General features: G+C 30.6%; 1 protein-coding gene across 2 annotated transcripts in view; it reads left to right on the forward strand.

Annotated features, from left to right (window-relative positions):
- wnd (Mitogen-activated protein kinase kinase kinase 13 wallenda) overlaps positions 1–12,031 on the forward strand; it is a 40,376-nt gene that overhangs the window by 26,033 nt on the left and 2,312 nt on the right. Inside the window, exons 1-12 of one of the 2 annotated variants that reach the window (XM_074119790.1) lie at positions 79–248; positions 2,927–3,159; positions 4,402–4,585; positions 6,530–6,721; positions 6,947–7,105; positions 7,223–7,490; positions 8,225–8,457; positions 8,744–8,882; positions 9,086–9,244; positions 9,387–9,593; positions 11,337–11,500; positions 11,622–11,766. In XM_074119790.1, the coding sequence (XP_073975891.1) occupies positions 193–248; positions 2,927–3,159; positions 4,402–4,585; positions 6,530–6,721; positions 6,947–7,105; positions 7,223–7,490; positions 8,225–8,457; positions 8,744–8,882; positions 9,086–9,244; positions 9,387–9,593; positions 11,337–11,500; positions 11,622–11,766 (2,139 nt within the window). In that variant the 5' untranslated portion in view covers positions 79–192. Of the gene's footprint in view, positions 1–78; positions 249–2,926; positions 3,160–4,401; positions 4,586–6,529; positions 6,722–6,946; positions 7,106–7,222; positions 7,491–8,224; positions 8,458–8,743; positions 8,883–9,085; positions 9,245–9,386; positions 9,594–11,336; positions 11,501–11,621; positions 11,767–12,031 lie in introns of those variants that run through there. The other variant, XM_074119789.1, reaches the window with a different exon arrangement.

Below are 12,031 nucleotides of genomic sequence, written 5' to 3' on the forward strand. Positions count from 1 at the left end.
GAGGGAGCATTAATAACTGTTTTTATAACCAACGTTGGTACTGCTGATAAGGAATATCCCCTCCCACAACTAAGAATCTTGACCGCTTTTACCATCCACACAGACATACACTTTTTCCACCTCAATCAGTCTTTTCCTAACTTTGTGTAAGTGTAGTAGATGTTGTTATTTTCAAAGTTTTATTAAGTAATTATGACAGTTATCACGAATATTAATATTTCTAACAATGAAGTTAATAAGAAGCCAGAGTAAGTAATCGTTTTTTGTTTGTTTATTTATTTTGTTTTTTTTCCTTTAGAACGATTAGTCCAAAACTTATCCTCAACAGCAAAAACAAGTACTATCGCGTAAAGTAGCTAATGGTTCGCTTAACTTAAAAATCCTTCTTAACAAATCCAATTTTAGCTGAGTGAATAATTACTCTAATTTTTTTTTTATTGAATAATGTTCCTTTTTTTTTTGTTATCAGTCAAATTAATAACTTCACCAGGCAAGATAAATTAGTTACAATAGTAAATTAGTTATAATTAATGTATCTTAAAACTATTTTTGCGATTTAAAACCAATTTATTTCTTACAGCTTCTTTATATTTTCGCATTATTATTTTTAAAATCTGTTGGGCTAAAAAATCATTTCATGAAAAGATAAGATAAAATGTTTTAATTGTAGAGTGTTGGAATTTTATTTCAAAGAATACTCTTGATAATTCACAAAAAAAAGAGAAGGTTTTATTTACTTTCCATTAAATTTAATGATTATTTTTAATTTTTGTATAGGATATTTAATTTTATTTAACCGGATCTGAAAGTATTCAGAGCATGTCAAGGACATAACGAGTATTGCGCCAATAGTAAATTAAAATTCTATGTACAGATAAGTGCAGTAAAGTAAAAACAATTTTTAGTTACCTTATACATATAAGAATATGTAAAACGTAATTTTATTATTTCAAAAATTAGAACCAAATTATTACATTTTATTTAAATGGTATCACATAAATATTTTTTATAAAATTTTATCAATTTTTCAAAAGCATTTTTTGTTTATCTGAAGGTCGATACTTTAAAGATTCTTGAAACATTATCTATAGATAATTTTAAAATTTATTAGTTAAATAAGTTTTTATTTTCCTCAATTTAACATTTGAGATTTATTTTCCGCTGTAGAGCGCATTACCCGTAAAAAGTAATAAAATAACTTGTTATTTCTCTACAAGTATAGGATTTATTCTTTCATTTAAATGGTACTCGAAAAATGGCTATGAAATTTAAACTATTAGTATTAGTAAATAAGAAGCCGCTGGGAACTGTTAATGGTGCTTAAAACACAATTTTGGAGATACTAAAATTTCGAACCTTCGGAAATGTAGCACGGAGTAATTTTTGTCTCTATTAGCGTTTTCATGAAATAATAGGCTAAAAAAGAATGGGATTAGCTCAGTGGTTAGCGTATACTGGATTTCAACGCGTTCGAATCCAACTGCAGGCTCTTAGATTTGATGCAGGAGCTACCTGCAGCTTACTATCCGGTCTGTCTGTGAGAACTCTATCGAGAGGCCAGGAGAGCACTGAAAAAAAAACACCGTAAAAAAAAAAAGATAAACTATCACCAAATGGTTTGGAGGTAACTGTGTAAGTGGTTAGTATACACTTGATAAGTGGAATCTATTTATCAAAGATGAAACAAGTAGTTAAGGTGAGGTGATGCATATCTTCTAGAGCTACATGGGGCTTGTGGGTTCTTTATGAACTTTGTCTCTAAGAAGTGTCAGTTCCGACCGTGTAGGAAAAACCCCTAAATTTAACTAAACATACAAAATCTAACCACTGCTCTACTTTTATTCATAGTCGCTGGCTAATTTTTCGATTGAATTTTTAAAAATTAAATCTATTTAAAATTAGTATGTTAGGAGGTAATTCTGAATTCGCAACTTAATTCTTTTATAGTGTATTCTGCCGTTATTTTAAGGCATACTGAATGAAGTTTAGAATGCATTGATTTGCATTAACTATTGCAATTAGAAAGCAACATATAAACGATTTGAAAGGACTGGACTGTTTTGACCTTTTTTAACTCCTGGTAAGAGTGAGGAAAAAAAATCGTCTCAATTTGCGATATTGAGGTTTTATTTGGAATAATAAAAATAAAAAGGTTCCAGGCGCCAATCACTTAAAAGCTGTGAGCTCAAATTAAGTTTGCTAATTACTAAAGAAAGAGAAAGTACAAGAATTTGGTGTGAACATTCATGAATTTCTCTTACCTACTAATTTGCAAGTAATCTACAAATTCTCTTCAATCTCCTAATTTCAATTCCCAGCAACTTAATAATAAAAATTTGCATTAGACCGTTATGGATCTTTACGGGAATCTATCGCTCTAGAATCCTCCTAAAACAAAGTTAAAAAAAATAAATCTCTGAAAGTTGAAGTTCAACTTTTAATTCAAAATGAGTATACGCAGTTGAAGCTATTTTTAAGGGAATCGTGAAGAAGTAAAAAGTCCCTTCTGTAAAAAGATTTTTTTGTAAGGCTGAAACATTTTTATCGCTATGTTAGGATCCGGCCCTAAGGGCTTAGATAAACTAAAAACCAAGATTGTGTAGTTCTGATTTTACTTTTTGGACCTCATGAATGATTTTTTTTTTAAATTATTTAATATTCAGAGAAAAAAACAGATGAATGGTTTTAATCGTGACACTCGAAGACGAGCATATAAAGTTCAAACTTTCTCATTTTTTGGGTTTGTACAAAGTTTTTCAGGAAATATAAATTACCTTATATTTTGTAATGGCTTCCTAAGATTAAACTTAATGAATTATTTTAGTTGATTTTATTGTAATATAAAGATTAATAGAGATGGTATCGTACTTTTGGCAGTACACTGTGCAACCCTTCTCGTTGTAATTAAGTTAATTGATTGTTTCAGTATTCGCTGCATTCAAGAAGGTCTAGAAGAACTTGGAGGTGGTGTTGGAGTGGGTGGAGTTGGAGGTGGAGGCGGCAGTACCGGCGACTCTTCAGAGGACAGTCAAATTAATCTTGATCAAAGCACTATTGCCGACAGAGGATCTTGGGTGGAAGGCCTACTAGGTTGCCTGCGTCCTGTCTGGACTATCATCAATAAAGCTACCTCCAATGAGATCAAGGCTTCGCACCAGGGTCAGTCAGTTTGTTATTTATATTTTCTATTAAAAAGGTAATCGTTTCTTTTATTTTTAAATGTGATACCTTAATTTTTATTGCTCTGAAGGATAGAGAAACCTTAAGGGATAAAAAAGAAATTTTTGTTAAAAGATATTTTTATCAATACTGAATTATTAAAACTATTTTCTTAAATTAAGAATTCCATTTAGTTTAGTAATTTTAAGAAACTAAGTAATTAATACAAACTTCTTGAAGTTTTTTGGCAATAAATTTATTAGGGATTGTACATCTTTCCTCACCTTCAAAACTCTTCAGTTAGTCTCCATACTTTATGTTGTATTTACATCCTCCTTTAAGTGTTCCTCAAGTCTGAGAAGTTTCGGACTTTCTGAACGCATCTTCAGTTCTTAAAATTACTTTTTTTTTTGTTTAATTTGTCTAAGAACATGTCCTACTTATACATATTTTTAGTAATTTTTAAAACCATCTACCTAATATTTTATCACTAGTTTTTAAATATAAACTTAAATTGGGAGTTATAAAAAAACTTCTGTCTTAATTTAATTTAAAACTGATAGTCCCACTAAAGCTTCGCTAATCATAGACATTTTCATTTGCAACATCACTAAAAAAAATTGAAAGTAATGGTGTGAGAAGGCTGATAATAATTTGTATGAATTAGAAAGCAGTAATAGTCTTTAGTCACTATTAAGTTGGAAATATTTGTTTTCTAAGATTTACCCCAAGTCTTTAATGACCTAAATATTAGTTTCTTATTGAAAATAAATTAAAATAAGAATAATCAGATCTAATTGGTTAGGAAATTTTTTTATTCCGTTTACTCTTGCTATTCATTCATGAATAATTTTGTACTCAGAAATGTTTTGTCCATTACCTGAAACGACATTAACTTGAAGTATGTACTCTATTTTCCTTTTATTTTTTGACATTTTCAGTATTTTTGTCTTAAACATCCATTCTAAATTTATTAATAAATTATTTTATTCTTTGTTTTACAATCATTATGAGGAAATCTTGTTCTTATACATACTTCAAAGATAATGCGTTTGACTTTTTTTTCACCTTCAACAAGAAATGTAAAATAAATGATTTAAATATAAAAAAAATAAATATAAAATACTGCTAAAATAAATTATGCTATATCACTTCAAAGAGAAATTGAATTATAAGTTGCAAAGAGAGTTATAAGAACCATGCTATTAAAACTGAGGAATGTTTATTTTATTTTGTTAACAGATGACTGGGAAATCTCTTTTGATGACATCAGTGACTTAGAATGGTTGGGCTCGGGAGCACAAGGAGCTGTTTTTAGTGGTAAACTGAAGAATGATATAGTGGCTGTTAAAAAAGTGAGAGAACAAAAAGAGACTGACATCAGACATTTGAGAAAACTTAATCATCCAAATATTGTTCAATTCAAGTAAGTCAAAAAGTATTTTGATTATTTTTATTTTAGCTCATAGGTTATTAATTAAATAGTTCTTAGCTATACATTGGAAACATTAGGTTTTTCTGACAATATGAAAAAAAAAACCATTAATATTATGGTATATTTATATTTTAGTTACCAACTACCTAAATATTTTTGATTCTATCCGTTAACATTTTAATCTAACCACATTTTAGTTAATTTTTTATTTTTAATTATTTTTCACTTATATCCCTTGTAAAAATCCTTCTTCATATATTCTTCCTAGAAAGAGAAGATAAGTGATTTTCCGTACTAATTGGAAAAGAAGAGAGGTCCAGAAAGAAAATTAGCGTTAAATTTTTGAGTTCATAGATTAAAAAATGTATTATTTTGTTTCTTGCTTCTCGTAGATTCCACATTTTCAAAGTGGTCTTAGGTAGTTAAATTGGATTCTCAAATTCGTTTAGTCAGGTGTACTCCTGTAGTGCTGTTTCTTTGGAAGTAAGAGAAATTTATTTAGGTTCTTTATTTTAAAAAACATTATTCTTCTTAATTATTTAAATTTATGAATTTGAACTTAACGATCAGATGAACTGAAAACTATTTGTTTTATTTATTGTATTTATTTTTACTTTCAAGTCCTATTTGCGCCTGGGCTTGTCTTTAAAGAATATCTGTAGTTATGAAAGTTATTCATTTTGTTTTAGGATGTGAAAGTGGCCTAAGCTGCTAAGCTGTGCAGTAGTTTTTTTTAAGGTTCTTTGTTAATAACATTATTTTTTTTTTTTTTTTTTTTTTTTTTTTTTTTTTTTTTTTTTGGCGCATCAACAGCTGAGGTCATTAGCGCCCGGAGCTTTTTCCAGTGCACTGCCGGCCTCCGGACAGTGTTCTCTCGTTACAGACAACACTGTCCATCACCGGACAGTGAGCTGTAAGAAGCTCCTAGGAAGAGAAAATCTAAGGGTCAGCTGCTGGATTCGAACCCGGGACCTCCGCGTGGGAGTCCAGTATGCTAACCTCATAGCTAATCCCTTCCCCATTATTATTATTATTATTATTTAATATATCTGCTGACTACTAGACAGAATAGGTTCATGCTAACTGAAAAAGTTATTACTCTAGATTACCTAACAAGATCTTCAGTCAAAATTTTTCATCTTTTTTCGGGGTTAAAACATTTTTTAAAAAACTGTAATGGTGGGGACACCATTCTTGACACCCAAATTTTCAAGAAAATGAACAGAGTAGTGCCTAAAGAAACTTTAAAGGCGCTAATGACTTCAGCAGTTTATGCGCCCTTAAAAAAAAGAACTCTGCGAGCTTTGTCTGTTTTTTTACAGTAAGCTCTTTTGTAACACTACAGCAGCTTGCACTTTCAGGGATTCATTCTCAAATAACTTTCAACTTTTCAATAGATTCACAGGAGTAAAAGAACAATATTATTTTTGTTGCTTTGCTTGAAAATAAACTGAATCAAGAATTTATTTAGTTCTTGACTTTCTTATTCCCTTTTGCATACTAATTTATTATTTATTGTTAGAGTTTTTTCTAATCGCCTCACAAGAAATTTATTTCTTCGTGTTCTGTCTTATAAATATTTTTTATTACTGAAAGTTATGGAGCATTAAATCATTGGTTTTTCTTAACTTGTCTTTGTTATTTTACCAGCATCTGAGAATTTAAGTTTTTCTTTTCTTTGCTTGATTTTCTTGTTTTTTTAACCATTTGGATTGGTGATCGGTAATAATTGACTTTTTTTAATTATTTCAAATATTTGGAAATGGTACAAATCTAGAAATTATTCCAAGTAATAATTCTTTTGAAATTCATAATTTATTATTCGTTATATTGTTTTACTTTCTTGTCTTGACTTTTTCGTGATGTTTTTAATATTCTAATATGCTATTAACAACATTATTTTATTAACTTTTATTATTTGAAATGTCTCTACAGAGGGGTATGCACTCAAGCTCCTTGTTTCTGCATTGTAATGGAATATTGCCCATTTGGACCGTTGTACAACCTTTTGAAAGACGGTGAAGAAATTCCTCCACCAAGGCTAGTTTCGTGGGCCAAGCAGATAGCTTCAGGAATGCAGTATCTGCACTCAAACAAAATAATACATAGAGACCTCAAAAGTCCTAAGTATGAATTATTCTTGCGAATTATATATAAAAAAATAAAATAAAAGGTTCTTAAATATTGCTTCTTTCATATTATTGAACTTCTTTGTTGGAACTATTATTAATAGAAATCTCGACTAACATGAATTGAATTTACGTTTCTTTGCCTAAATTATGCAGAAGTATTAATTTGATTGATTATTTTAAAAACAATTTTCATTATTAATGATTCCAAATATTATTACAGTGTGCTGATAGGTTCCGATAAAATAGTTAAGATTAGCGACTTTGGTACTTCTCGAGAATGGAATGAAAGGAGCACGAAAATGAGTTTTGCAGGGACAGTGGCGTGGATGGCTCCTGAAATTATTAGAAACGAACCATGTTCGGAAAAAGTGGATATCTGGTAAGTTTTCCGGTAGCTAGTATTAATCTACTAGATATGCTAATTATTATACGCTTTTTTTAAAAATTAATTATTTTAAAAAGAATACAAAAAGAAAATGCAAAAATTTGTTATTAGGTCTTACGGAGTTGTTCTGTGGGAATTACTGACTTGTGAAACCCCATACAAAGATGTAGATTCTTCAGCCATCATATGGGGTGTTGGAAGTAATTCTTTACGTTTGCCAATCCCTTCATCTTGTCCAGATGGTTTTAAATTACTAATGAAACAATGTTGGTCTGCGAAACCCAGAAATAGACCTTCATTCAAGCATATTCTGTATCACTTAGAAATTGCGGCATCAGAAGTGCTTGCTAGTTCTAATGAGAAATATTTTAAAACGCAGGTAAGTGCAGTAATAGAATTTATAAAATAAAATTAAGCAAAGTAAGATATATCTGTTATGACTGACTGTTCAGAATGTTCTATTTTTTGCTCTTAATAGTATTATTAGTTGAGTTTCCTTCTAAATCACCATATCCGTGCCTAAACATGTTACGAGAAAGGCTATAATATAAAATAAATAATAATTAGATACGTAATTTAAGATATTTTTTGTCTTGGAAATTTTCTTTTCTCCTCAATAGAATTTATATTGGTCGTATACTTTATTGTAATCATGTATTTCGAATTGGATTCATTTAGTAGAAATCGCTTTAAAATAATTTTTTATAAACTTTGAAACACGGTTAAAAACCAACATTATTGGCATTTAGAATCTTGCAATAAAAGTTCATTTTGTTTCGTAACGAAAACATATGTCCCTAAGCATGATATATGTTAATTCTTTGGCTAATTATTAAGAGAATATTTAATGAGCAGGATCACCGTCAATTTAATTTTGGAATTTAATACCAACAATTGTTTGAATATAAATGGGGATTACTCTAGAAAAAAAATTAAAAGTTGTATTATTCAATACAAAACACAAGCTTGAGTATAAACGTAGTACCAGTTCATGGTTCAAATTTACACTTGACTTTTTTTTAAATTGAAATTAGTAATTATGCATTTTTATATTATATGATCAATATTCAAGTATATGTTTCTTTACATGTTATTTAATTTGTACCAAATTAGGCGACTTGGAAGGAAGAAGTCCGTGAAGAAATGATGAAAATGGAAACTAATGGTAGTGGAAGAATGCCACGATTTGATGAAGGAGATTTGATTAAGAAAAGGAAGGATGAGTTAAAACATGCCCAAGATATTAGACAGCACTATCAATGGAAGTTGGGAAGAGTAAATGATCTTTACACAGAACTGGCAGCTGCATTCATTCATCTTGATGAGAGAGAAAGAGAAATCCGAAAGTACGTTTACTTTGTGATGTAACAATTCCAGTAAATATTAAGCCAAACTAAAAGTGTAGATCTTTGAAGATTTATTATGGTATACTAGAAAATTATGTATATATATATATACATACATAATGTTCTAGTATACCATAATAAATCTTCAATATATATATATATATATATAATGAAAATTTGCAAACAAATGTATTGTAAGAAATTTTTGTCTAAATCGAAGTTTGTTAATGAAAATTGTTTTATTTTGTTTAAAATTATCTTTAAAAATTTCACTTTAAACTTACAGATGGGAAAAGAAAGTTGGCAAAAAAAGGTGTTCCAGACCAATTGTTAAGACTATAACAGAACGTTACAGGAAACAAGATGAAGATGGAAATTTTGTTATGTCTCCAACTTCGCCAAGCAGTTACAAAGTTCAACCTCAGGTAATTTTTAAAAAAAGTTTTTAATGTTAGCAACATCGATATTTACTTCATCTTAAATATATATATATATATATATATATATATATATATATATATATATATATCACAATTATATTTTTGATTTAAGATGAATGTTAAATTTTTGCTTAATAGTAGCAAGGTAAAGAAAAATATGTATCGGAAGTATATAAAAATATGTTCAGGAAGAATTGTGCATAAAGTCTGTCCTTTATACACATATGAGTGGCGGAACGGTTGAAACCAAGGCAGTACCTGCACCAACTCGCCCAAAGAGGACAAGGATGAGAAGGGCTATCACTCTCTGGAATCCACAATCTCCTTTAAGAACAAACAATTTTGAGGTTATTTATTTATTTTCAATAATATGTTTTATTTATTTAAAAAATATTCTGACGAACTTACTTATATATCTACCTTGCTTTTTGTTAATTAAAAAAAAAATTATTTGGATAATCAGTTTCCATTTTTTCTTTTTCTGTTCAGACAAGCAGCGTACATTTCGTAGACGAATGTGAAAATGATATTTACCGAAGAACAAGTGCAGTACTTGTTAATAGTCAAACACAAACTGAAGATATCCCAATGGATGTAAGTGACTGTAGTTCTCACTGCGCTTCAAGACTTCCTAGCCCAACAGACAGCATTAATGGAAATACTACGGATCGTTGCTCACTGAGTCAAGAATTTGATGTAAGTGGGTTATAAATTTACTTCATAAAATTACCCAGAGGAAGGTGAAGAAAAGGTTTCTTAGGGATCAACTAAAGCAGACATTTCAAACTTTTTGAGTAGAGGGGACCAATGGAAAATTTAGATTTTAAGTACTCTAGGAATGACGGAGTTTTTAGAGAATAGTCTTCTATACACTTTCTCTCCATCTGCTCAATAACTGAAATATTCTTAATTATTATTTTCAAATTCAAAAAAAATTTTGAATTTTTCATTTTAAATGCAATGTTGTTGGAGAATGAACATCTCAAACTCGTAAAAAACAGCTAACTTGAAAATTAGGTGCTACGCCCTCTTGGTTTAACCGGTATACCCCAGAGAAACATTAAGGTTACCTAATGCTTAGGTTACTTCCCAGTAACAAATGTGGAGTAAACACAGATTATTACAAGAATACTCACATGACTTTCTTTTTCTATAATTTTAAACGCTTGCTTCCAGCTTTCATCAAAGAAACAAACTGTTAATACCCTTCACTGTTAATGAAAGACACATGAATGGGCGTCAATATAGGTTCATTAATTAAAAATTGCTAATTAAATAGTGAAAGCGTGACCACCTAAGAGCCCCCTCTTAAAATGAGTTAATTAATGGGAAAAAATTCCAAATAGTAGCAATAGTATTTTAAGTGAGAAGACGGTATATTGATGACAGAAATTTTTCAGAGATTCACATTTCCAGTCATATTAGTATCATTAACTCAGAATTTGAGAAATCAGCTAAACCTCACTATCACGTAGGTGTTATCAACGTAGCTTCAGAGAAACGACTTTAGAGGGAAGGAACAAGTTCATTTCCTCTGCATTCCCATAAAGACCAATTTCTGGTCATGCCGTTTTCGTCAAAATCCGATGTTCAGCAACTCATTTATAATTCTCGTTATTATTAAGGGATAGTACAATAGTAATTAAAACATGTATCTCACACTTAAATTGACACATAAGAAACTAGTGGGAGGAGGGTCATCTCCCATTCCAGAAGTGTCCTAAAATGAAGTTTACTGGGAAAATTTTATATCGATCTACAAGTATGATTACGAAAATCTTGGAGGCTAACTAGACTGACCGAAATATCTAACCTCTGTTTTGAAGAGAATGTGGGTTATTGGATAGCTTCTTATTCCTACAATATCTGTTCTCCATATCGAGGGTTTTCTGAGTGAGCTCTCAAGCGATGTCCGCAACACTGCCCCCGAATAATAAAACCAAATCGTTGGTGACACCTTAGACAGCAGCTATCCTCCGCAGGTAGGCTTGCTAGGAGATCATCGACTAAGATTGTCTATAGCAAGGTGATAGAACACTTTCCTGTCGACAGTCCCTAACCTTTAGACGGACGCTTCCAGGTGGCCTATATTCGTCCTCCTCCAAATGCTTTTTATCCATTGTCAGATAGTAAAGAATGTACCAGTAATTTCAGCAACGGATATTGTTAAAGTTCCCCTCCCTTTATGTCTAGAAATTCTCTCACCACCTGGGAAATTGCTACCGCAATTTTTTCTGACCTCATGAAACTTTTGCAGCAACCTAATGAGCAATGATATTGACAAATAAAAAATATGAAAAAATATTATTTTTCAATGTGTGTGTTTTTTATCCAACAACGCAGCCGATTGCCAACAAATTTTGTAGAAATGACTTTTCTGTAGAAATAGAATAAGTATTTATATGTTTTTGTCAATTTCTAATTTCAATGGTTCTTTAGGAAAATGAACTAAGCACTAACAGTCGAATGAGTGATGACGACCGCTTAGAGTCACTTGGTAGGAAAGTGAGTGAAATTCTAATAAATGGCAATTCCCTAATCGAAGATAGTTCGAGTAGAGAAGATGATGACCCACCTTTCTCTTGCGGACTCAGAAGAAAGAGGTTTGTAAAAAATTTCGAAAAAAAATAATATAAAAAAAGAACTTAAATTTTTTAAATTTGATGTTTTTAAGTTTAATTATACGACAATGTTACACAGTTTTAATGAGTGATTTATCTACAGTGCTAGTAGGAGGCCTATTGGTCCAGGATGTCGCATAAGAAGATTCAAGATTCCTCCTCCACTTCCACATTCAGATGAGGAGAATACGTCTGAAAGGAGCCATAGCAGGAGTTCAACATTAGAGAGTAATCCTCCTCCCGTAAAGGTATAACCTTTTTGTACCCCTTCTTTTAATAAAAGCCACAGCTGTTTCGTTGGAGCGCAGCCATGAAAAGATTTTTTTTTGTTATTGACTTCACTTGGTTTTTATTTTATGCTAAAATTATTTCTAACTTTCTCAACTTCTAGTTGATTCTAGATGAAGCTTCTCGGGATTTCCATTATTAAGTATTTTACTAAGAATTCGACCGAACTATTTCTTCTTTTTCTTTAAATGATTTTCTGCTGGTTCCAAATCGTTTTCGTACCTA

This window comes from Rhodnius prolixus, unplaced genomic scaffold (genome assembly GCF_049639745.1).
Source record: "Rhodnius prolixus isolate KJV_2025 unplaced genomic scaffold, Rpr scaffold_2, whole genome shotgun sequence".
In the NCBI taxonomy this organism is placed as follows: domain Eukaryota; kingdom Metazoa; phylum Arthropoda; class Insecta; order Hemiptera; family Reduviidae; genus Rhodnius; species Rhodnius prolixus.